Genomic DNA, 22,796 nt, shown 5'->3' with positions numbered 1-22,796 from the left:
AATTTTTTTTTTTTTTGGGACACCCTAGTATACATTTAATCATACCGTAAACATTTGAAACTACAAAAAGCAGGGGCAAGATGAAGACAAATTGTTCTATTGCCAAGCCCCTTAATATATACCGTAATACAAAATAATAAAAAATAAAAGTCGTAAAACTACGAAGTCGTAAAACTACTACTATAAAAAGTTTTTATATAGAATTCATGTAAAAAAACAAACAAAAAAAGATAAAAGTCGTATTTCCTGAATGTCCGACTTTAACTAGGATAATCCACTTTAAAAAAAATATTTTTATATAATATAACAAATAATGCAACAGTAATGCAAACAAATATTTGCAATTGCAATTGGACAAAAAAAGTATTACAGAAAGACAAAATTTAAATACAATAGTAAAATGTTTAGGATAGGAAAGATATATGTTTTTAAAAAGCATGCACGCAAATACTCATAATCCTGAAACTTTCTTTTTAAACCAGTATATACCTTGAAATATTTGGAGTACATAGTAAAATTTTCATGAAACATAAATTTTTATTAAAGAAGAAACTGAAGCAATAACAATTGACATAATTTTTTTAAAGTCTGCAAAGTTGATAATGACCGACGTTGGTTAGTTTTGTCAGTACCAACCCGCAAGATTTGTTGCAGATTTGAGTATTGGGAATCAATATATTGAAAAAAAACGCAAGACCTATACCTATAGCATATCCTTTTTTTATTACAACATCGATATTATTCTCTATTTCGATATTATTCCGGAAATTCCTATTTTGAGATTATTCAGTTTAGCTTTTTTCGATATTGTTACTACTACCTCCTTAAAGACTCTTACTAAAAATGAAGTAATTGTGGATCAAATCACTTTCCGCTGAGCCCCACATTTATAAAGAAAAAAATTAGAAAACGATCCGATGTCTCACTTTTAATTATTCTTTTTTTTTAGTAGTTTGTTAGATATACCAGTTGTAATAATATTATCTATTAATGAGGCAGCTGTTGCAGTTACCCCTCTGGGTTAATTAAAAAATCGCTCCATTTTCAAACAAGTCATTAAAAATTTAATTATATTCATATTTGTGTGATATTTAAAACAATCTAAGTTTATATAACCAATTAAGTAATTTAATTTCTTTTATTGAAAACTTTTTCTTATAACATCCGTATTTAAAAAAAAATTAAGTTACTCAATTATGCCTGAAGGTGGGTAATAACAATAACTCACAGGGGCCTGGGAAGCTTTTATAAACTGAGGGTGGGGGCATACTGAAAAGGGCGCATTCCTTTGGTGTACCCCAAAAAATAAATGTTGTTTTATATGTTTCTTTGGAGTTATACATATTAAAATTACATATTATTATTTTGTATTTGTTGAATAGAGAATATATACTATAGTACATAGATTCTATATAAAATGAGAATACAAAAGGCTGATAATAACCAGAAATAATTTATAATAGTATAAATAGTTTAGATTGTAGGTACATAAAACTGTATGCACATGTAGTACTATAGTTCAAGTTCAAAATAAAGACACTAAAATCCGAATAAATCTATAAGGATGATCCCTACAGAATTCTGTTATCACTTTTTCTGGATCAAGTTGGTTTGCACAGTTTGAATAGATGTGTAACCCTGCCAAATTATTCAGCCTCTGCTGTTTCATCGTCGTTCTCAGAAAAGTTTTAATTCTTCTCATTGTTGAAAATGTTCGTTCACTAACAGCATTTGTTGCTGGAGTAACTAGAATCAGCTTGAGCAATTTGACAACTTTAGAGATAGATAATTGAGAAGAGAAAAACTGTGTGAGATGTGAGACAACATCTCGACATACCTTGGAATTTCATCACACATTGTTCTGTATAGCCCAAGTTGCACATCTAGTAAGTCCGTGTCAATATCTGAGTATGTCTTCTTTATCCAAGCTATGGTATCTGTGACATCTTCAGAAAGCAAAAGTTTCTCCAGCTTTTCAAGTTGTTTCTGTCCTGCTCGATCAAAACGATATTTGATAGTGTCAACAGAAATATCAATTACGTTGTAGTATGTGGGACGATAGTACTGAATGGCTGTCTCAAAATAATGATATGTGGTACTACAACCCTCCTCATACCGTGCTGGTATCTTCCTTTTTCTCGGAAGCTTGGGTTCCTCGAGGTCAGGAAATCATTATCATGCTTCTGAATTTTTTGCACCTACAAATTGAACCACTCCTCATTTCGCATATCCATGAGTGTTTTGACAGTCAACATTGCAATGTCCCTTCCTTCAGAAGCAGACATACGTGTCTGTTGAAGGGTTTTAGATAAGTTATCAGTAATCATAAAAATACGTAATCATAAAAACGTATCAGTAATCATAAAAAAATAAACCATATAAATAATATTTAATATTTTGATTATGTAAATAGATATATACATAATCTATCAAAGTATATATTTTTTTAATATAGATTGCTTGGCCTTTGGCTACCATTATATAGTCTAAATGCTAGGCATGATAGCATAAAGTAGTTACCTTTTTTTTAACAGTGACATTTAAAAAATAAAACTTAGTCAATTTATAATATAATAAATACTTCTATTATATAATTATAACATATATAAAGAATAAAATCATTATTAGAAATTTTTTGCTTTAATATTTATATATATATAGGAATTTTATATTACCTAAGAATAACTAATTTAAATTTGATTATTCAATTCAGCAAAACAATCTTGATTTATAAATAATAATTTCCATCATTAAGAAATTTCTTATTTTTAGCCAATTTTGGAAGGACTCTGATAAAAAAATAGAACAACATAATCTTTTGAAATATAAATTACTTTCAGGCATATTAACATATGTACCAATTTTGGAATATATTGTTATAGTCATGTTGCCAAAACGAGAGACCGAGTGGAATGGAAATTAACCTCGTCCAAAATATCAATTATAATCTCTAAAATAATAATGTAAAGCGTTTCAAAAACTTACGTTTAAAAACTTCTCGTTTTTGTTCAAATTTGAAACAGCGCAATTTTTAAATAGATTATTTCCGTTTTCGAAAATAAACGTATTTCGAATCGAATAATTTTTACTTTTGTGTGCATGTGTGGTTTTTTCAGATAATCGACTTTTTGGCGCTATCAAAACAACGGTTCTTATCGGTAAATATCTTGTTAATCGTTAAAAAATTTAACCAAGACAAGAAGACCGAAAAAAAAGTTAATACAAAAATATATATATATATATTTTTTTAAATAGATATATTTTTAACAATTTTTTCTAACAATTTAAAAAAAAATTTTTTTTTTCAGGGGCAATAATTTTTTAAAGGCACAACTAAAAAGGGCGCCATCATTTTTTTCTCGGGGGACTCTGGCCCACCCGGTCCTCCCGGTTTCGAGACCATTGACTCGATAGTATTTTTTTATTAATTTTGGCTGTAATTTCAATCACCTCTTTTACACCATAAGAAGGCCTGATAACATTAACCACAAACACGCAAACATAACACGCAAACATAACAAGCAAACATTAACCATAAGTTTGCGGTTAATGTTTGCGTATTAATTTTTAATTGTTAATTAAACTATGATAAATTGAAATGTTCTTTTAAGTTAGTTAAATTTCTTTAGTTTCACGCATGAGAGTTTTTCAACAAAAGTTTCAAATAACAATGAACTTTACTGAAAGTGCACGGAATAACAGTTGATAGTATTCGGCCGCCAACAGAGCCTACACAAAAGAAAAATCGCACAATTAAAAAACAATTGTTAGATGCAGATATGCTACACATTCAGTTTTTAAGTGTGCTGGTCGTGGTTTCATTCATAATAATTCTTTTTATCCAATTGTTGAACACTGTTTTGATGTGCAAATCCAATAAAAGAAATTCTTTCGAATGCGGAAACAGAAATGAAGCAAAAAGCTGAAACAACAGAAACGTTGCGCAAAATCTATGACAATGAGCTCGAACGAAATTCTGAACTTTGAAGCAACTTTATCAAAACGTTGAAAAAAACTATTCCATCTAACCCAAAATCAAAGTGATATGGAGTGTCTTTACCAGTGCTTGGGGCCCTGATGACATCAGAAAGGCAGTTGCTTTATCTGGCTGTATTCCGAAAACTAAAGCAGCTCATTGAACAAACTTGCGAATTCAAACCTGACAACTTAATGAGTGATTTCGAACGAGGTCTTCTAAATGCATTACGCACAACTTAGCTAGAATCAAACGTTCATGGCTGTCGATTCTACTTTGAACAAGTAATCATCAAAAAAATAAGGAAACTTCATTTGGCAAATGAATACAGGGACAATCCAGATGTTAGGGGATGGCAAAAAAAATCACTATAATTGTGCATGCTGCCAGCAGCAAAAATTCAAGAAGTGTGGAATTGCCTTTATCTTTTATTAAATCAATTTTCCGGACAGACAAAGATAAACCTTCTAAAGTTTAAAAAGTACATAGATTCTTTTTGGATTGGAAAAGTTAGAACTGAGACATTCAGTGCCTTTGGTCTTGACCACAAAACTAACAATAATGCAGAGCAAATACATTCAAGACTGAAGAACAATTTCAATTCAGCTCATCCAGAATTTTGGAAATTTCATTTATTATTCCAAAAGCATATTATTGAGCACACTGAAGATGATATTAAATATCATTTGGCTAATTGGCAACCAAAAAGTAAACGAAAGCCCGATACACTGATAGAAAAAATCAAACAATGCAAATTAAAAGTCTTAAGCGGGGAATGGTCTGCCGAGAGATATTTTTGTTATGGTTCACTTTTTACAACAGTTATAACTGAAAGAGAATCTGACAATGAAGAGTTTGACGAGCCAGAAGATGAAATTGAGGATATTAATGACGATCAAATTTCCAGTCAGAGACCAGTCTGTGTTGTGTGCTTGAACCCTGAAAATATTATTAACCCCGAATTGTTTCCATGCGAACACATTAAAACTAAAAAAAATTGTATTTAAAATTTTTTTTTTTTTTTTGCTGTGTAAATATATACTAGGGTGGAGTGAATTTTAGTTTTTTTTACAATTCATTTAGCCTGGGTGTGCAAAAGTTGTCTATTCATTTCAGAAATACTCTGGAAAAATATCAATGCTCTAAGAAATTATCTTGAGGTTCCTCAAGACCTCTAAAATTTTCTCAAAAGAAGCAAAATTTTATAAAAATTTAAAAAATAACAATTATTCAAAAAAAAAATTGTTATTTTATAGTTTATTGCAGAAAAAATGACCTTTTAAACTAAAAATGAAAAAAGTTTATTTTTTTTAATTATAATTTCAAAAAAATCTTAAATGATAATTTTTTCATAAAATAATTGTTATTTTTGAAATTTTTATAAAATTTTGCTTCTTTTGAGACCCAACATGACATACTTTTGAAAAATTTTTTTACATAATATTAGGGACCCATTAAAATTTTAAAGGTCTTGAGGCACCTCAAGATAATTTCCTAGAGCATTGATATTTTTCCAGAGTATTTCTGAAATGAATAGACAACTTTTGCGCACCCAGGCTAAACGAATTGTAAAAAAAACTAAAATTCACTCCACCCTAATATATACATTCCGTATTTTACTAACAAGAAAGATAGATAGCAGGGGCGAAAAGAAGACTAGTATGTCTTATCGCAAAACCCCTTGATAAATTCCGTAAATATAAAGTTTAATTTGAAAATAAGAAATTCCGTTTACTTTATAAAATAAACAAATGTAAAAAAAGTGGTAAAATAATAAATAAAACATCTATTATTAAAAAAATAGCAACAAGCGCTATTGGGTATATACATATTCTTCTAAAAAACAATTTTTACTTATTGAAAAATCATAAATTTAACTTTTTTTTTAATACGTTAAACTTCAGAACACAAAACAAAAATCTAATGACCAAAAATAAAAAGAATAACAAAATATATCAAACAAAGACATAAATAAACTTAAAAAGTTACTAAGATCATTTAGCTTAATCCTTTTCAAAATAATGTATGTAAATTAATATTATTGATGTGATAGATCAATCGTAAGGGTATAATGCTTTTTCAGAAATAGTTTTGTGCTATGTCATTCTTTAGCAATAGCTGTCTTCTAAGTTTTGCCTTATACTCGCTAAGGGTTGTTAGAGTTTTAAGTTCAGTTATAAGTATTTTATTCCATGCCTTTGGTCCTCTTATTAAAATTGAATTTATTTTGAATAGCGGGTTAAAAAAAATTTGTTTATTTTGAATAAAGCGTTAAAAAATTTTGAAATAATACTTTTATTTTTGAAAATAAAAATCAGGAGATGATAAATATTTATTTGATAGATATTGAGTATGTTTAACTAATAATTAAAGGTTGGGATGTTGTATAGCGGCTTTCGTTGGATATAATTCTGAGTACATGTTTTTATATATTAAAAAGTTTTTTTGATTTATTTTTATTGGTACCATGCTATGTTAGCGTAATTATAATAGGAATGAATAAAGGAGAAATATAAGTTTCTTAAATCTAATAATATCGTAAAATTTGTTTAAACCTCGAAAGTTCCTTAAGTTTTACGTGTTTCTCAAACAGGGAACATATTTGTAAAACATATTTGTAAAAATAAACGACGTTTTATCTGATAACAGATAAAAATAAAATCATACGAATCTTCAGAAAGCGACCTGTTTGATATTGAACTCACTACTTTGCTTTCTGAGTAAGTTATTTAAGTTGGACGGTAAACCCATCATATCGCATGCTGAGGAAATTATAAAATCCTATCCGAGTTATGTTACATCATTATTTGCAAATGAATACTGTAAAATCCCATAAATTTTGACGATAGAGAATCAGACTTTTACTAAATCGGACGGATTTTCAAATCCCCTTGAACTTTCTAAATTAACTTAGTATAAAATCATCCGCTTAATTCGTACCCTGGTTAAGTCGGACCGTTTGCTAACTCGTACTGTTTTTTTAGGTCCCTTCGGCAAAAAACTTCGCTTAACTAGGACTTTTATTTTGAACTGCATGTAAGTGCACATATTACAATAATAAAATTTTAAGAAAGTCAAAAACATTAATTAAAATTCAAAATTTAGAACGTTCGAAAATTAAATAAGTGTTGAATCAAATATAATTCATCAAACTAAAGATTTTAATGGACTTTTTTGATTATCGGTAAGTTTCTTATTTCGTTGATAATATTGTTGATATCCTATTGATACTTTTTAAGTTACTTATCTGGATAAGTCGGACATTTTCTAAAAATACGACATACCGAGAGCTTCACTTAATTGAGACATATATACGTTGGATTATTTATTTATTACCCTTGAGAGTCCAACTTAAAGGGATTCTAATGCAGTTTTATTTTACATTTTTGTTTAGCTGCTATCTTTTTTCAGAAATTTGAATTTACAGTTTTTCTATTTTAGATTTTGTAAAATTTTGCGATACAAAGAAAGTAAAAAGCAGACACATTTTGTGCGCCAACAAAACTAATGTTCAATATTATTAACTTTTACTCCAGATTTGCATAATCATAACAATAGTTTGCTACCAGCAATGAGTTTTTAAAGCAAACTTATGAGGATGCGAAGACTAGCATCACTTCAGCAAGTCTGGATCCAAGAAATCTAAAATATCTAAAAATGACCCACCTCCCTTTCTACATGGTCTGGATCCGTCCTTGAAGTGCATTCAATTTAAAAGAAAATGTTTTTAGTACTTTTTTTTTTTTTTTTTGAAAGTGGAAAAAAGTTTCACACTACCATAAACAAGTTATTACCACGAATTTTTCCTTTGGTAATACATGTGCGTGACATTTTAGTAGAGGAGGGGAGGTGAAGGACCAATAAAAAGTACCATAGACTAACAAAAAAAGTAATACTTAAAACTACTCCATTTAAACAAACATTAAAAAGTTATCAAAAACTTAAAGGAGGAGAGGGGGGGGCATGGCCTCTTGGCGTCACGTTGCTGTGGCCCATTTGCTCAAGTCTTTTAAAAAAGAAGGCTTAAGAAAAATATTATTATTTGGGAAAATTTATGGACGATAAGTTGGTTCTGGAAATTCTAAAAGTTAATGTAACTTGTCATCATTTGTGCCTATGCCTCATATAGAATGAGAATTTATATTTTTCTAAAAAGCCAAAAACCCGAATAATTTTAATTACCTTTTATCTTCCCAATAAATAAATAATTGCTTTTTAAATTAATTGTATTAACATTATAATATTTTTCTATTTAGTAAAAAAATAGAAATTAAAAAACTGTTTTAAAAACAACAAATGTTTTACAACTAAATAGTTTTAAACTTTGAGTTCTGTTATCTCAATATATTCGTTGTAAAGGTCGGTTCGACGCTAAATTACCCATTTCTCAAGGCTTTGAAGAAATAAAAGAATAAGAAATAACTTTAAACTTTTTTTCTTCAGTCCGTATTCAATATCACATATATTTCTTCCAGTGATGTATATAAAGATTTATTGAAATCCCGATTTCGCCTCTAATTATCATTCTACTAAACTATCACTTCTAATTGAGCCCATGAGATACATAGTGGTTTAAGTCACTTTTTTCAATATTTTGAGTTATTGCCACCAATGGTTAGCATTTTGTTTATTCTATTACATGGCAGAGTGGTTTAAGTCTAATGATATCGATAATGATGCTGGAACTGTTTTTTGTTATGCTCCTCACTAAACAGCCATTTTTGTTCACAGCCATAGTGATATTATTATATATATATTAGTCAGACTTCTCAAAACTAGATGCACTCAGGGGCTCAATTATCACTCACTATGCATCTCAGGGGCTCAATTATCACTCTACTAAATCTTTTTAAACAAATTTTTTTTTTTTTTTAATTGTTTAAAAAGATTTAGTAGAGTATATAGTGGATAAACATTACTGTGCGATTCGGAAAGTATAAATAGTTCCCTTCCTCACTAAGAACAACGTGTCTCAATAGCTTCTCGGCGGCTTGACCCTTTCAGCCGCCTGATCAAAGTTACCTTTTTTGGAAACAATAGATGTAATAAAAATGAAATGAAAATAAATATACATTCGTATTAAATGTTTTCAATAATATATATATATATATATATACATATATATATATATATATCAAACTAGATCTTGACAACATTTTGACAACATCATGACAAAACGTTTGTTGCAGCAAAAATCTCGAATGGAACTTTTACACTTTTAAACGTGAATAATTTTTCAACTAATTGCTTATAATTTATAATTGACCCTTTTTTGCCCCTAAATTTGCCCCAAAAGTGATATTACTGTAGCGCAATTAACTGGTTTTTTTTTTGGGACACATTGTTCTTAGCGATGAAGAGAACTATTTATACTTTAGGCTCACCCAAAGACTGTGCACTTTCTCTCTGCCAAATATCAGTTTTATACTATTTTGGGTTTGACCCTATTTTTTGCTAATTCTCCCTGACTACAATACCGATTTTACTATTTGCGACACTATTCCGATTTTACTATTTGCGACACTATTGCGTTTTTACTATTTGTGACACTATTCCGTTTTTACTATATGCGACACTATTCTGTTTTTACTATTTGTGACACTATTCCAATTTTACTATTTGCGACACTATTCCAATTTTACTATTTGCGACACTATTGCAATTTTACTATTTGCGACACTATTCCGATTTTACTATTTGCGACATTATTCTTTTTACTATTTACGACACTATAAAATATTTACGATTTCGACAATGCTCTAATTTTACTTTTTGCGACACTATTCCTTTAATTACTTTCAACATTATTCCTTTTTTTCGTTTTCGGCACCATTCCGATTTTATTATTTGCGACATTATTCCTTTTACTATTTGCGACACTATACCTTTTTATGTATTCGACACTATTCCATTTTTACTAATTGTGAGACTCTTCCTTTTAGTATTTGCGAGACTATTATTTTTTTGCTTTCGACACTATTCATGAAATTCATTTGCAACACTATTTTCTTGTGACATTAGGCCTTTTTAATATATTCGAAACTATTCCGAAATTCATTTTTCGAAATTGTTCTTGACACCCTGGGTAATTAGTTTGTTTTAACAATGGGAGAAAAAACATTGATAAATGACTAAAGATGGAGAAATAACTATTGTCGAATGTTATTAAAGCCATGTTTGGTGATAAAACTAGCATTTACAGTGACTTTACTCGACTACATTATTTCTGTTCGATATAAATTCTAGCTATCATGTACACTGCATTTTTTTGTATGCATGTCATGTAGAAGAAAACAAATAAAAAGAATATGAAATAAATGAAAATCAAATAAATAAACATAAAAAGAGTAAAAAAATCGAAAGAAGCGTTGTTGTAAACTTAATGGCACCAAAAATGCCACGCTTGGCTACCACGTAAATTCGGCTACCCGTTTGACAACTGGTGATCGAGTCGATTGTTTCTATTATTTTGTAAAAAGTGCAGTCTATGGAACAAAAAGTAACTCTGTGGCGTATCAAGGACATTTGTTTTCGTTTACTTATTTCGCCTATTCGAAAGTTAGTGATCCAATCTCGTAAAATAGGCCAGCCATTTGACCGCTGGCGATCTTATCGGTTGCTTTTATCATCTGGTAAAAGAACACTTTATGAACTAAAAAGAAACTCTAGATCGGATGCAGGACATTTTTTCTGTTGAAAACAGAAAATTTTTCACCCGTTTGACACCTTGCAATCAAATCGATTGCTTTTATCGTCTGATAAAAGGACACTTTTTGAACTGAAAAAGAAACTCTGCATTGAATTTAAAACTTTTTGTCTGTTCACACGTTTCCACAATTTGACCGCTAGTGATCTAATCGGTTGCTTTTATCATCTGTAAAAAGAACACTTTTTGGTCTGAAAAAGAAACTCTGGATCGAATTTAGAAACTTTTTGTCTGTTCACACATTTTACCCATGTTACCATTTCTCTGCAGCGGATCCGCGACTACATATTCTGTTCTCCCATTATTATTACCCACTCGACAGCTAGTGATCTACTTGATTGCTTTTATCATCTGAAAAAGAGTCAAAGAAACGCTATTGACTCCTGAGGAGATCCGACTATTTGTTTATTTTTCGTTTCCATATAGACACGTTGTACTCTGGAATTTCGGCATGTTTATAACGGCATCAATTATGCAGATAAGAAAAAAAAAGAAAGAAAACTAGTTGGGAAAACAAACAAACAAAAAATTGGTTGCTTTCTGCAAAATTTTGTTAGCGCATCGCATTTTAGTATTGCCAAAAGCTCAGAAACTGAAAATGCCGCAAAACTTACAATAAATGTTGTAAGTAACCCTCAGGCGGATCAAAGGTTTTTTGGTTGTTCGAAATAAACTCGGAACACATCAAAGTTTTCCGTGTTCAAGGTGTCAATCAAGGATGAAACGCAAAAAGCGACGCGAGCCCAAAAGTATGAAAAATTTGCTTTTCAAAATAAAAATTTACGAACTTATGCATTGATAAGCGTTTGTCTGTTGAGAAAGTACATGTTTGAGGTAAAACCAAAAAGTACTTAAAAAAAAACCAAAAAAACCTTACTGCTAGCTCCAATTCCAATAAGTTCTGGAGTCGTTTTCGTTCACGCAAAAATGTTTTTGACAAATGTGTGGCTATGAAAATAGCCTTTTGCGTGCTCGCGTAGCTCCACTGCTTACTTGGCTGCTGCTGGTTTTGAAAGTTTTTCGGTGGTTTACTCGTAATAAAGACGTGTAGTAAAGTTGTCAACAACGCAGGATTTTATCGCAACGAATATATCATTATCTGTTCTATGCTTATGCTCGTGTTTTTAGAAAGATGTGTGGCTATGAAAATAGCCGTTTAATATGAAAGGGCAAGCCGAACTTATTTCTTTTCGACTTTGGTGGTGGTCTTCTTCGCTGCGACTTTCTTCTTTGGAGTTGCTTTGGCTTTCTTCACAGCAGGTTTTTTCGCTGCCAACGGCTTTTGGGCGCTCTTTTTCACTGGCGTCTTCTTTGCCTTTTTCTTTCAGTTTTTTCGCTTTTTCTTTGGCTGCTGTTGCCTTTTTTGTCGGAGCGGCTTTCTTTTTCGGCGTGCTTTTACTTCTTTGCTTTCTTTCATTGGCTTTTTTAACGGTTGCAGCAGGACTCTTCTTCTTAGCCGCTTTAGGCTTGGCAGCAATTCTAAACGAACCGGATGCGCCAACACCTTTCACTTGTACCAGCTCAACGGCAATGACCATTCGTTTAAGATTGATCTTCATTTGCGAATCGACATTATCGCATACCTTGTTGTTGGCTTTAAGGTGCTTGGCGATGGCTTGTCTGGACGATCCTTTGCGTTCTTTAAGCGAGTTGATGGCATCAACAATCATTGCCTTGTACGGAGCATGATCAGCAGGCTTTTTGGGAGCCGATTTCTTAGCGATCTTTTTAGGAGATGCAACTTCACTCATTTTCTAGTTATCACACAAACTTTGCAGCTTAGCTAGTTTTATCTTTGTGTAATGTCTGCATCGCAAAGTTGTTTTTCTTTTTCTAGCCGAGTTTGTGCGGACTGTAGAGGACTATTTTAAAATTTCAGCTACTCCGTCGAGCTGCAAATTGTGTTTTCGTGTCTACACGGAGACGTTCAGCGTTCACGTAGCTTTACTGCTAGAAACTGCATTTTTTTCGAAAAATCTACTGTAGAATAGTGACGCTTAACAAACTCATTCGTTTCCGTTCGACAGCGTATCGCTAGCGATAGATATGCGCTCAAAACGACAAAAATCCGCTCTGCCAAAGCAAACTAGCTATTTTAAAAATATTTTGACAAGCTTTGGCTGATATTTACCAAATATTAGCCAAAGCCTGTCCAGCAAAACCAAAGTTCTGTTTTTCTAAATTTTCATCTATTGTCCTGCCTGATTTAAAAAGATATGTTGGTTATTATAGGTTAAAAATTATATTAATATTTTTAAAAATTAACTTTTGTCAATGTAATTACCTTGAGAATCAAGATGAGTTCCGTAATGTTCGTGCGGAAGAATCACCTCAGATAATTCTTTACTTAGAGGTGCCATTCGTCGATCAGCTCTGTTGAATGCACTGCAGCCTGGAGCGTTCGTCATGATGAAAAGAGCGTATAGGTTATTCTTCAAGAAATGATGAATCCCGATTTCAATTACTCTCTGGTATCTGGGATTTTCTTCGGGTCCTACATCGACGCTAAACACAACGATAGGCTTAACCATATTAGTTTGAGAATCTCTGGTAATAGAGTCGAATTCTTTGATATCAAAGAGCCGCTGAAAGTCTAATCCATGAACAAAGGTGGTCGAGGATGCGTGTTTTCCTGATTGAACAGCAATGTAGGTAGGTCCAGAATAAGTAACAGCATCTATTTTTCCGAGACCATCTTTTTTGATCGTAATTCCAGCGTATACATATGGTATAAGGTTGTGTTTAGCAGCCACGACTCAGTCGTAGTCCGGGAGAGTTACCCGGTACTCTAAATGCATCAACAACGGCGCCTGTTTTTTGGCTGCTGTGATTCTAATTGGCACTCTAGCCTTGTTGTCTCGGTTAATGAAACACACTTCATCTGGCTCTAAAATAGAACAAACTTCTTCCACATATTTTATAGTTGAACTGCAAAAGAGTCCGTCAACATGTTTTAAATGAGATTCATTATCAGGACTGATCAATCTAACAAGGACTGTTTTGACGTGCCTTTTACCTTCAAAAGTTCCGTATCTTCTCGGAAGTAGACGAGTATAGAGAACGCTCTTGCTGATTACAAATCTAATTTTGTTCATCTCGAATGTCAATTCGTCGAGAGTTTTAATGCTCTAAATAATAAAGAAATATATTTGGATATAATTAACTTTTTTACAGAAAACGGGATTTATTTCGTAAATTATATTCAAATCAAACCTTGAAATTAGTTGATAACATTTCAAGGATATTTACAATAGTGCAAGTACTAATTAAGAGAAAAATTCTAACAAATACAATATTACCAAACATACTAAGCTATCATTACCTGAAGAACCTCTGACCGACGTCTTTCATCAGCGGACGAACCATGGAGAGCAATATCCATAATCGCCTTCAAAAGAAGAGGTTGAGCTACTTCTAATGACGGTTTCTTTCTAGTTTTTTCAGTTCTCTAGTTTTCTTCTGTTGAGCTTGATCATACTTTTTTTTGGCCAGTTCTTTACATAGATGAGCTAGTTTCTTCTTTTTTTTTTTCAAATCATCCTCTTCAGCTTTAGCAATGAATTCACTTCTCTTTCTAGTCTTTAGTCCAACAACTTCACAATTTAAAGCTGCAATCTCAGAATTGAGTCAATCTTGAGCCACTGTTCTTGCATTTTTTTGATTTTTCGTGGTCAACAAACTCAAAGTTTATGCACTTTGTCATCAATAACAGATCGCTCATTGGTGAGCTCAACAAACTGTGAGTTTTTGTCAAGTTCAAGTGGAGTATACGTGGGGGCAGACTGTCTTGGAGTACTGGCCCAAAATGATAATTGCTTGCTCTTGAACTTCATTGCCTTTTCATTATATAAATTGATTAAATATATTACTCTTGATTTAAGATCCTTATGCACCAGTTTCTCTTCTTTTAATGAATTCCATATACTATGGACTTCTTTCTGGATATTAGCCTTTTTTTTATCGGGATGAGCATTTCCATACGAGACCATCAATAAGTTAAGTAATGCGGTTTTATCCATATTTTAATATTGATTTATTAGCATTGTTTACATCACAATCAGAATAATGATTTTGCTCATCGTTAGCGCAAGCTTTTTAAAAGAGTTTCTTCAACCCGCTAGGGAGAAGTTAGCGTTTCGAACTTTCAATAGACTATGTGTTTGCATTGCATCACGTTTTACAATCAACTAGAGAGCAATTAGAGTTTCGTATTTGAAATAACGACAATTTAATTTCAAAAAATGACAAATTTATGAGTTTACTTTTATGAGTTTACTTTGAACCACATTTTATAATCCGCTAGGGAGCGAATAACGTTTGTGAATTTTATATACAAAGACTTAATATTTCAAACATAATTTGATTCGCAGTCAAATGGTAATATATTAATAAAACGATAGTAATTTTTATTTTACGTTAGCAGTTGTTATCTATTTAATGTCTCTGGGAAACTTATTATATTAATTTATAATATTATATTATAAACAATTTTATAAAATATGATATCAAGTTCCCTGCATTTAATATTAATTTCCCCACAAGCAAAACATCATTTCTATACGATTTAGTAGATGTAAATACCGTTAAAATCTGCTTATTAAAACTAAAAAAATAATTTAAATTGACATCATTTTGGCCTCAACAACCCCCTCCCCATGTCAATTAGTGTCAAACTTTCCAGCACTCCCTCCCCCCCTCCTATATTTACTGACCATTTATGGATGACCCCTAAAACAAAGCACAAAATACAGTTAATAAAGATTCTAAACTTTATCCAACCGAATTTTTTGAGCGCTAAAATTTATTTTGATGGAATCTCAAATCTTATTATACTTAATTAAATAATGATTCCAATTAAAGTAAAGCTAAAAATTTAATTACTCGTAACTCCCAGAAGCGTGGTTTTTTAAAAACGGAAAAATTTATTTAATTATTTATTTAATTATTTAATAACAACACTATACGTTTTTATTTAATTAATTTTTTTAACATATTTACTTCCAACAAGACAATAAGCAACCACTATTAGAATCAGAAGTTAATGGAAGAGAAAAAATGAAGTTTATAAAGCAAGATTACAATTAACATACGGTTTAAAAGATTGCAAATTATATGCATTAGGAAAACAAGATGAAGGGAGCGAATTCCAAAGTTCGAGGATAAAAACTAGACGAAAATGAATTTTGGAGCACTTTGACACATTTACATTAAAAGCATGAGCCTTTATTGAAAGAGTAACACGAGAATGAATTTTAGTCGATGGCACAAGAGTCGCTAGCTCTTTACAGCAGCGCCTATTATAATATTTATAGAAAAGAGAAAAAGAAGCAATATTACGAAGATGTGACAGTGATTGAAGGTTGGCTGCAAGAACAAGTCCAACTATGTTTACAATACGTTTTTGCACCTTGCCTAAAAGAGAAAGGGCATCATTCGAATATCTGCTCCAGATATGGCAACACTATTTCATGCAAGGACAGATTTGAGATAAAAGAAAGTGGTAGGCACGATAAAGAGATGCAACCTTAGCAGATGCAAATTTTGCAATGGATTTGATTTATGGCTTCCAAGAAAGTTCGGAAGTAAGAGTTAATCCTAGAATATAAAGGGTAGATGACTTATTGAATATTGCTCATATATATAGGAAGATCTTGATTATTGCGATAACGATTAGCTAAAAAAAATTGATTTTTATCTGAGTTTAAGTTCACCAGCCGCTCAGAATCCCATGCTGTGGCAGAAGTGATCCATGCTGTGGTAGAAGTTATTTATGCTGTGGCAGAAGTGATTTATGCTGTGGCAGAAGTGATTCATATTATTCAGATAAACATTCGTATATATTGTACTAATTTTATACACCATTGTATAGGAGTTGCTTTATTTTGCTTTGTATAGGACTTGCTAGATTTAAACTGAAATATCTTTAATTTTAATTTTGCTATAATTAATAAAATGCGTCTTTGCTTCAATCCCAGTGATTTTTTACAAACTATTATCGTTTTAAATATTAGCGAAAAAAAAGAAATTTTCCCTATAGTTGACAGAAACATATTTGGAATCAAAAAATCTTCACGTCTCCAGTAGCAACCAAAAAATGTATAAATCTTAAGTTAAAAACTCAGATAAATTAAACGCCACTAATGGTATTTAATAAGCTACAATATGTAACAAAAAAGATTTTGCATTCTTTTAATAATATTTTAGAAAATTTTATTGAACTGTATTAAAGCAACAAAATCAAAATAAGGCTTACCGAATATTATTAACTTGCTGAAAATAGTAATACTAACATATTTGTGTCTTTTATCATTATGTTAACTGAGGGCCAAGCTTCTCCTGTTTGTTAAAACTATTTAGAATTTCAATACATTCGGGATATTGAAGTTTATGGCATAGTGTCGTTTTTTTAAAAGAAGTTAGACCTTAACACAGTTTGGTCCATCAAAACCACCACTATTATATTTATACTTGAAAACAGTTTTATGAAAAGTTTTTACAACAAAACTGTTTACCCTTTTTAATTGCTGGATTCAGACAGTCATGGATGTTTTTATTACTTTTCGTCGGTTTTGTCGAAACCTTGTATTTTATCTTTGAAACTAGGTTCTAAAAAATTTTGGAAATCTTTAACAATGTTGTTAACAAAGGCAAGTCTAACATTTCATTGAACCCCTCATCGTTCAAAACTCATCGGAAATTTTTATACAAAACTTCTAGTATCTCTTCATTTTTTATAGATTGTCTAGTTTAAAACAAACAACTAAAACTAAAAGATGTTTTTAACCTAAAACTTTGCTCTGTCTACTCATGTGAATTAGTAAGAGCAAATGTTAAATCTTTACATAAACAATTTTGAATGTTTTGAAATTTTTTAAAATTTAAATGTGCTATTTTGATAAAAGATTACTAGATCTGTCCAACAACATTTGTGGAGTAGTCTAAGATCATCTGTAAACTTTTGTCCAAGATCATCTATATTTTCTTTTACTTTAACAATATCTGTCCAATATCATATGTTAAATCATTTGCCTCTAACAATGATCTTTAGGAAGATGAATCTACATCTAGAAATTTTTATCCAAATCCAATAACATCTGGAAAAATCATATATGTAACTACATCTAGTTAAAATAATGCATTATTATTTAATAATATTTTCCTGATTTAATTCTGTAGTTATTCTCAATACAATTGAAAAGATGTGACTACAACAGTAGAATCCACAGATGTAGTTGTACTGACGTAGTTCTTCTTAACATAGTTGAAAAGATGTAACTACATCTATAATATTCATATACTTTTTACACAGATGTTATCATACATCAATGAAATTTCAAATGTTGTTGGACAGATGTTGTAATACCTCAGTGTATTTACAGATGTTGTTGGATAGATGTAGTTATACCTCACTATATTTATAGATGTTGTTGGACAGATGTTGTTAGACATAGCAAAAACTCATACTGTTACTCTGACCCTGTTATTTCAGCCACTGCTTCATACTCTAACTCGTGAAAAATTATGCCCTTTGTGACTTTTACAAAAGATTTTTAGAATTAAAATTGTCAAGATATTAAAATTGTCAAGCCCATTGATGTTCAACAAGACATAAAACTGGCCTCGTCAAAGTTAAAATTTATGGATTTAGAATATATCTTATTTCTTAAATTATGTTTCTTTAAAACGCTCAATTCCGAAACCCGTACATGGTTGACCACCATTTACATATATCCCATAGATAATTTTGTACTTAATTAAACCAGAATTATCATCCATCTGGTACATGCGAACTTATGGCGTCAAATATAAAATTGTATCGGATCGGCCATCTGGCAGTTATTTCTAAACAAATAGGTTATTTAACAAATTGATCAACTTGTTTTAAAACATTTTTCTAGCACTCCATGTTTATTAAAAATTGCGAGATAACGCATTGGAGGATATAATTTAGATTATAATTAGATTTGTTAGATAATTAGATAATTTAGATATAAATTAGATTTGTGTCAAAGCTATAACGTAAATATTGTTTTAAACGTAAATAATTTGTGTCAAAGCTATAACGTAAATATTGAAGTAAACTTCCTGGTTAAATGCTCTTTCGCGGTTCTCTGTAATTAGACCGCAAAGACTTCTTAAGTACCTTTAACATAACATACTCACACACGCACACACTAACACATACACACAAATAATAATTAAAATTAAAAAGGTTAATCTACTAGCACAAAATGAAGAACGTTTAGTATGAAGATGGTCAAATGATAAGATAACGAAAATATAAAAAAAGTATATACAGTGTATGAAGTAATGTTTAGATTTCAATAAAAAAACTTTTTTGCAACTATTTTACAACATAGCAGCCGTTTCACAGATGACTAATATGAGGTGTCTCATATTAGTCACTTAACTCCGATTTTAGACGTCTAAAAGGTGTTAACATATTTAGACATTTTTTAGATGCCGTTAAGGATTGACTGAGACGTTGCTGCGATGTCTATTATATGTCTTCGTTCCTGGTGAGTAAACTGTTCATCACAAATGATAATATTATGATCCTAAATCCAAAGCTAAGTTGCACTAATATGTTAAAAGAAGTTTGTGTAAAGGTTTAAAAGAAGATTGTTAAATAGTTAGAAACTAAAAAAAAAAAAAAAAAAAAAATTCGCTTATTACGAAATTGATCATTTATGAAGAGAGAAAAAAAAAAGCGACTAATAATTTTAGAGTGCTGTCGCTAAAAAAAAACCTTCTTTCTTCGTAGATCTAGAGCAAATGCCCTATCTGCCCTCTGGTTAATCCATCCTTACTTACTTATCTATGCCAATTTTTTAATAAAATCTGAGCTTAGGTATGCTTATAAAAGTTACGCATATATAAATAAATATAAATTCAATTCAAATTCAATTCAAATTTATTCTGAATAAAGATCTTACATCAAGGATATTTACAAATAGTAATGATACTAATCTCAAGTAAACACCTATCAAATAAAATTATAATAAATAGTGACAATAAAAAGAAAAGTAAAGTCAGATAATAGGTGATAATTGTAAGAAAAGGAAGAAATAATAGAAACTGTAAAAGTTATATAACGATGTTAACCACAAAAATAATACCAACAACAATAATATAAACAAAAACTATAAATTAAAATAATATCAGTAATAATAACAGATTAATAATAATATTAGTAATAATATAAAAATAACATTAATAATAACAGATATTATAATAATATAAAGTAAATACAAATTAAATTGATATTAATAATAATAAAATATGAATGACAGTCGTAATTATTAGGAATATATTTATATAATGATATAAAACAATAATAATAAGGAACAACACTAGTATTTAACAAAATTTAACAATAATAATAGTAATAATAATAATAAAAGTTATTGTTACAAAAAATGTATGACATATAAATATATATATATATATGCATACGCACACATGAACACATACATACATATATAAATACATAATATAAATATATATATATATACATATATATATATACACATACGCATACACATACACACATACACATATACATACACACACACATACATACATATACATATACATATACATACACACATATACATATATACACATACACATACATACATACATACACACATATATATATACATTTTACAAACAGTATCTCTCCAAATAAAAAGCATGAAGACGGGTTTTAAACTGTGTAATAGAGTTTAGGGATTTAAGGTGAAGAGGTAATTTATTCCAAGATTTTACGCATTGGTTTGTGATTGATTTATGACCGTACTTAACCGAAGAATAGTAGCAAGAACATTTTATAGTGGTAAAGAAATTACAAAATGAGGGAGGGAGGTTTACTTGCTTGCTATTCCAGATAAATAGACAATTTAATAAATGAACAAGATCACACAATTTCAGAATTTTGGATAGAAAGTATAGGATATTAGAGTTAGGGCTATACTGTTGAAAGTATATTATTTTTAATGCCTTGTTTTGCAGATTAGAAACTCTTAAAAAATCTTTTGTCTGGCTTTGTCCCCAAACCTGACAAGCATATCGTAAATGTGATCCAAAAATAGCATGGTAAATGTTGAGCAGAGTTTCATGGTTGACATAATATCGAATTTTGGATAGCATCCCATTAGATCTAGATAGTTTAAGTGCTAAGTCTTTAAGGTGAGAGGAAAAGGATAGATTCGAGTCAATTTTGATTCCAAGATATTTTAAAGAAATTACAGGAAAGATTTTTTGGCCACTTAGTCTGAAGTTTAGGTGTTTAGTGATTTTAGATTGAGTTGATTTGAAAATGATAAGCTCAGTTTTGCTGGTATTAAGACTTAATTTGTTGGATCGCAGCCATTGAAGAAGATTGGATAAATCATGATTTATATGTTTGTTGATTTTTTTTAATGATTTGTTCGTAAGGAGTAAGTTTGTGTCATCAGCAAAATGGTAAGTAGTTGAAAATTTTAAAGACATATTGAGATCATTTATAAAAATAAGGAAAAGCAGTGGACCTAATACAGAACCTTGTGGTACACCTGTGGAGAAAAATATTGGCAAAGATTTAGCATTATTGATAGCGACAAACTGTGACCTATTAAAAAGATATGATAAAAACCATTGGTGAGCAATACCTCTTATAAATATAAATTTAATAATATAAATTTAATTTTATAATTTAATAACTTAATAAATATAAATATATATGTATATATAATATATATATATATATATATATATATATATATATATATATATATATATATATATATATATATATATATATATATATATATATATATAAAACATAAATATGATTAATTTAATTCCATAACTAAAATAAACAAAGAAAGTCAAAGTGATAATAAAAAAGTCGTGTTGTGTTTCCACTTTCACGATTTATCATGTTTTGTTCAATTCTTTTACTTTAGTATTTGTAACATAACATTTTTTGTTTATGCACGATTTTATGATTTTAGTAAAAAAAAAATTAGTATTGATAAAAACAGATCAAAGAAACAACTAGAAAAGTGCAATTATTTTCAGTATATTGAGAGTAAAACGTATTTTGACAGCAGTAATGTATAAATATAGCTTTGCCAGATTTACAACAAATTAAAAACTTAACAAAAAAGATTTTTTATTATAATTACAAATGTATATGATAAAATTAAATATGTGCTATAATGCAAACTTTGTAACAATAGCGATTTAACGACAAAGATTGCTAGCAATAATTTGTGACAACTCATAGCGATAGATGAAGCGGTTTAGCCACAAAAGTTGCAAGCAAGATAAGCTAACAACTACTTATTACAATAAAGACAGTAATTGAACAACTTAAACCACTACCTACATTTTGTAAGTGTTAGCAAAATGTAGAAGAAAAGAGATGCAATTTATCCATCAGTTTTACGTATTACTGAACATCCAATATTGATAATGCTACTGAACATTAACAGCTTACAAGTGTTTTTTTAGATTTATTAAAAATACTTTTTGTTGCCAACAACAAGTGAATTTTGCTTTATAATTAAAACTTTATATTACTATTTCTTCCTTCTTAATATAGCTGTGCTATTAATTATAAAATTTATTTTAATTTCTTGTTTTAATTTTCTAAAACAACCAATCTTAATAGATACAAAGCTAAAATATGCAGCTAACAGTTAGATATAGAACTTGTGGCTACAAAAATAGTATGGTTGCTATCGACATATTTTAACAATATCATTAGCTACAATATGAAGTTATTAAGAAGTCATAATTATATTGTCAACCGGGGATGCATAAATGCTTTATTATTGGTGTTATTAAACATTAACATTCACATTTGGTCTCATAAAACATCAGCATTCATATTTAGTGTCATAAAACATAAATATTTAGTGTGATCAAGTATCAACATTCATATTTACAAACAATTAAAAATGTCTTATAATGCAATTTTAGTGATATACAGTATACATATTGGAGCTATTAGAGATGCTGGAAGTTGTATAGGGCAACGGGTGAAAACTGTTATTAAAGCACAAACCAAAATTAACGAAAAAGCAATGATATATTAGATGTCAGTATATCATATACTGACATCTA

The 22,796-nt window shown here is 30.0% G+C and overlaps 1 protein-coding gene across 1 annotated transcript; it reads right to left on the bottom strand.

The window, feature by feature from the left end:
* Positions 1–11,785: 11,785 nt before the first annotated feature.
* Positions 11,786–12,470, bottom strand: LOC124810050 (histone H1-delta-like). The gene has a single exon (XM_065787116.1). It carries the CDS (start codon positions 12,431–12,433, stop codon positions 11,807–11,809), a length of 627 nt encoding a protein of 208 aa, XP_065643188.1. The 5' UTR covers positions 12,434–12,470; the 3' UTR covers positions 11,786–11,806.
* Positions 12,471–22,796: the final 10,326 nt, after the last annotated feature.

The sequence above is a fragment of the Hydra vulgaris genome, chromosome 01 (genome assembly GCF_038396675.1).
Source record: "Hydra vulgaris chromosome 01, alternate assembly HydraT2T_AEP".
In the NCBI taxonomy this organism is placed as follows: Eukaryota; Metazoa; Cnidaria; class Hydrozoa; order Anthoathecata; family Hydridae; genus Hydra; species Hydra vulgaris.
Note: the sequence above shows the minus strand (reverse complement) of the source record. Positions and strands in the feature narration are given on the sequence as shown.

What these genes read in the sequence shown, in the direction of transcription:
- LOC124810050 (XM_065787116.1), bottom strand. Translation starts at nt 12,433, where the DNA reads ATGAGTGAAGTTGCATCTCCTAAAAAGATCGCTAAGAAATCGGCTCCC.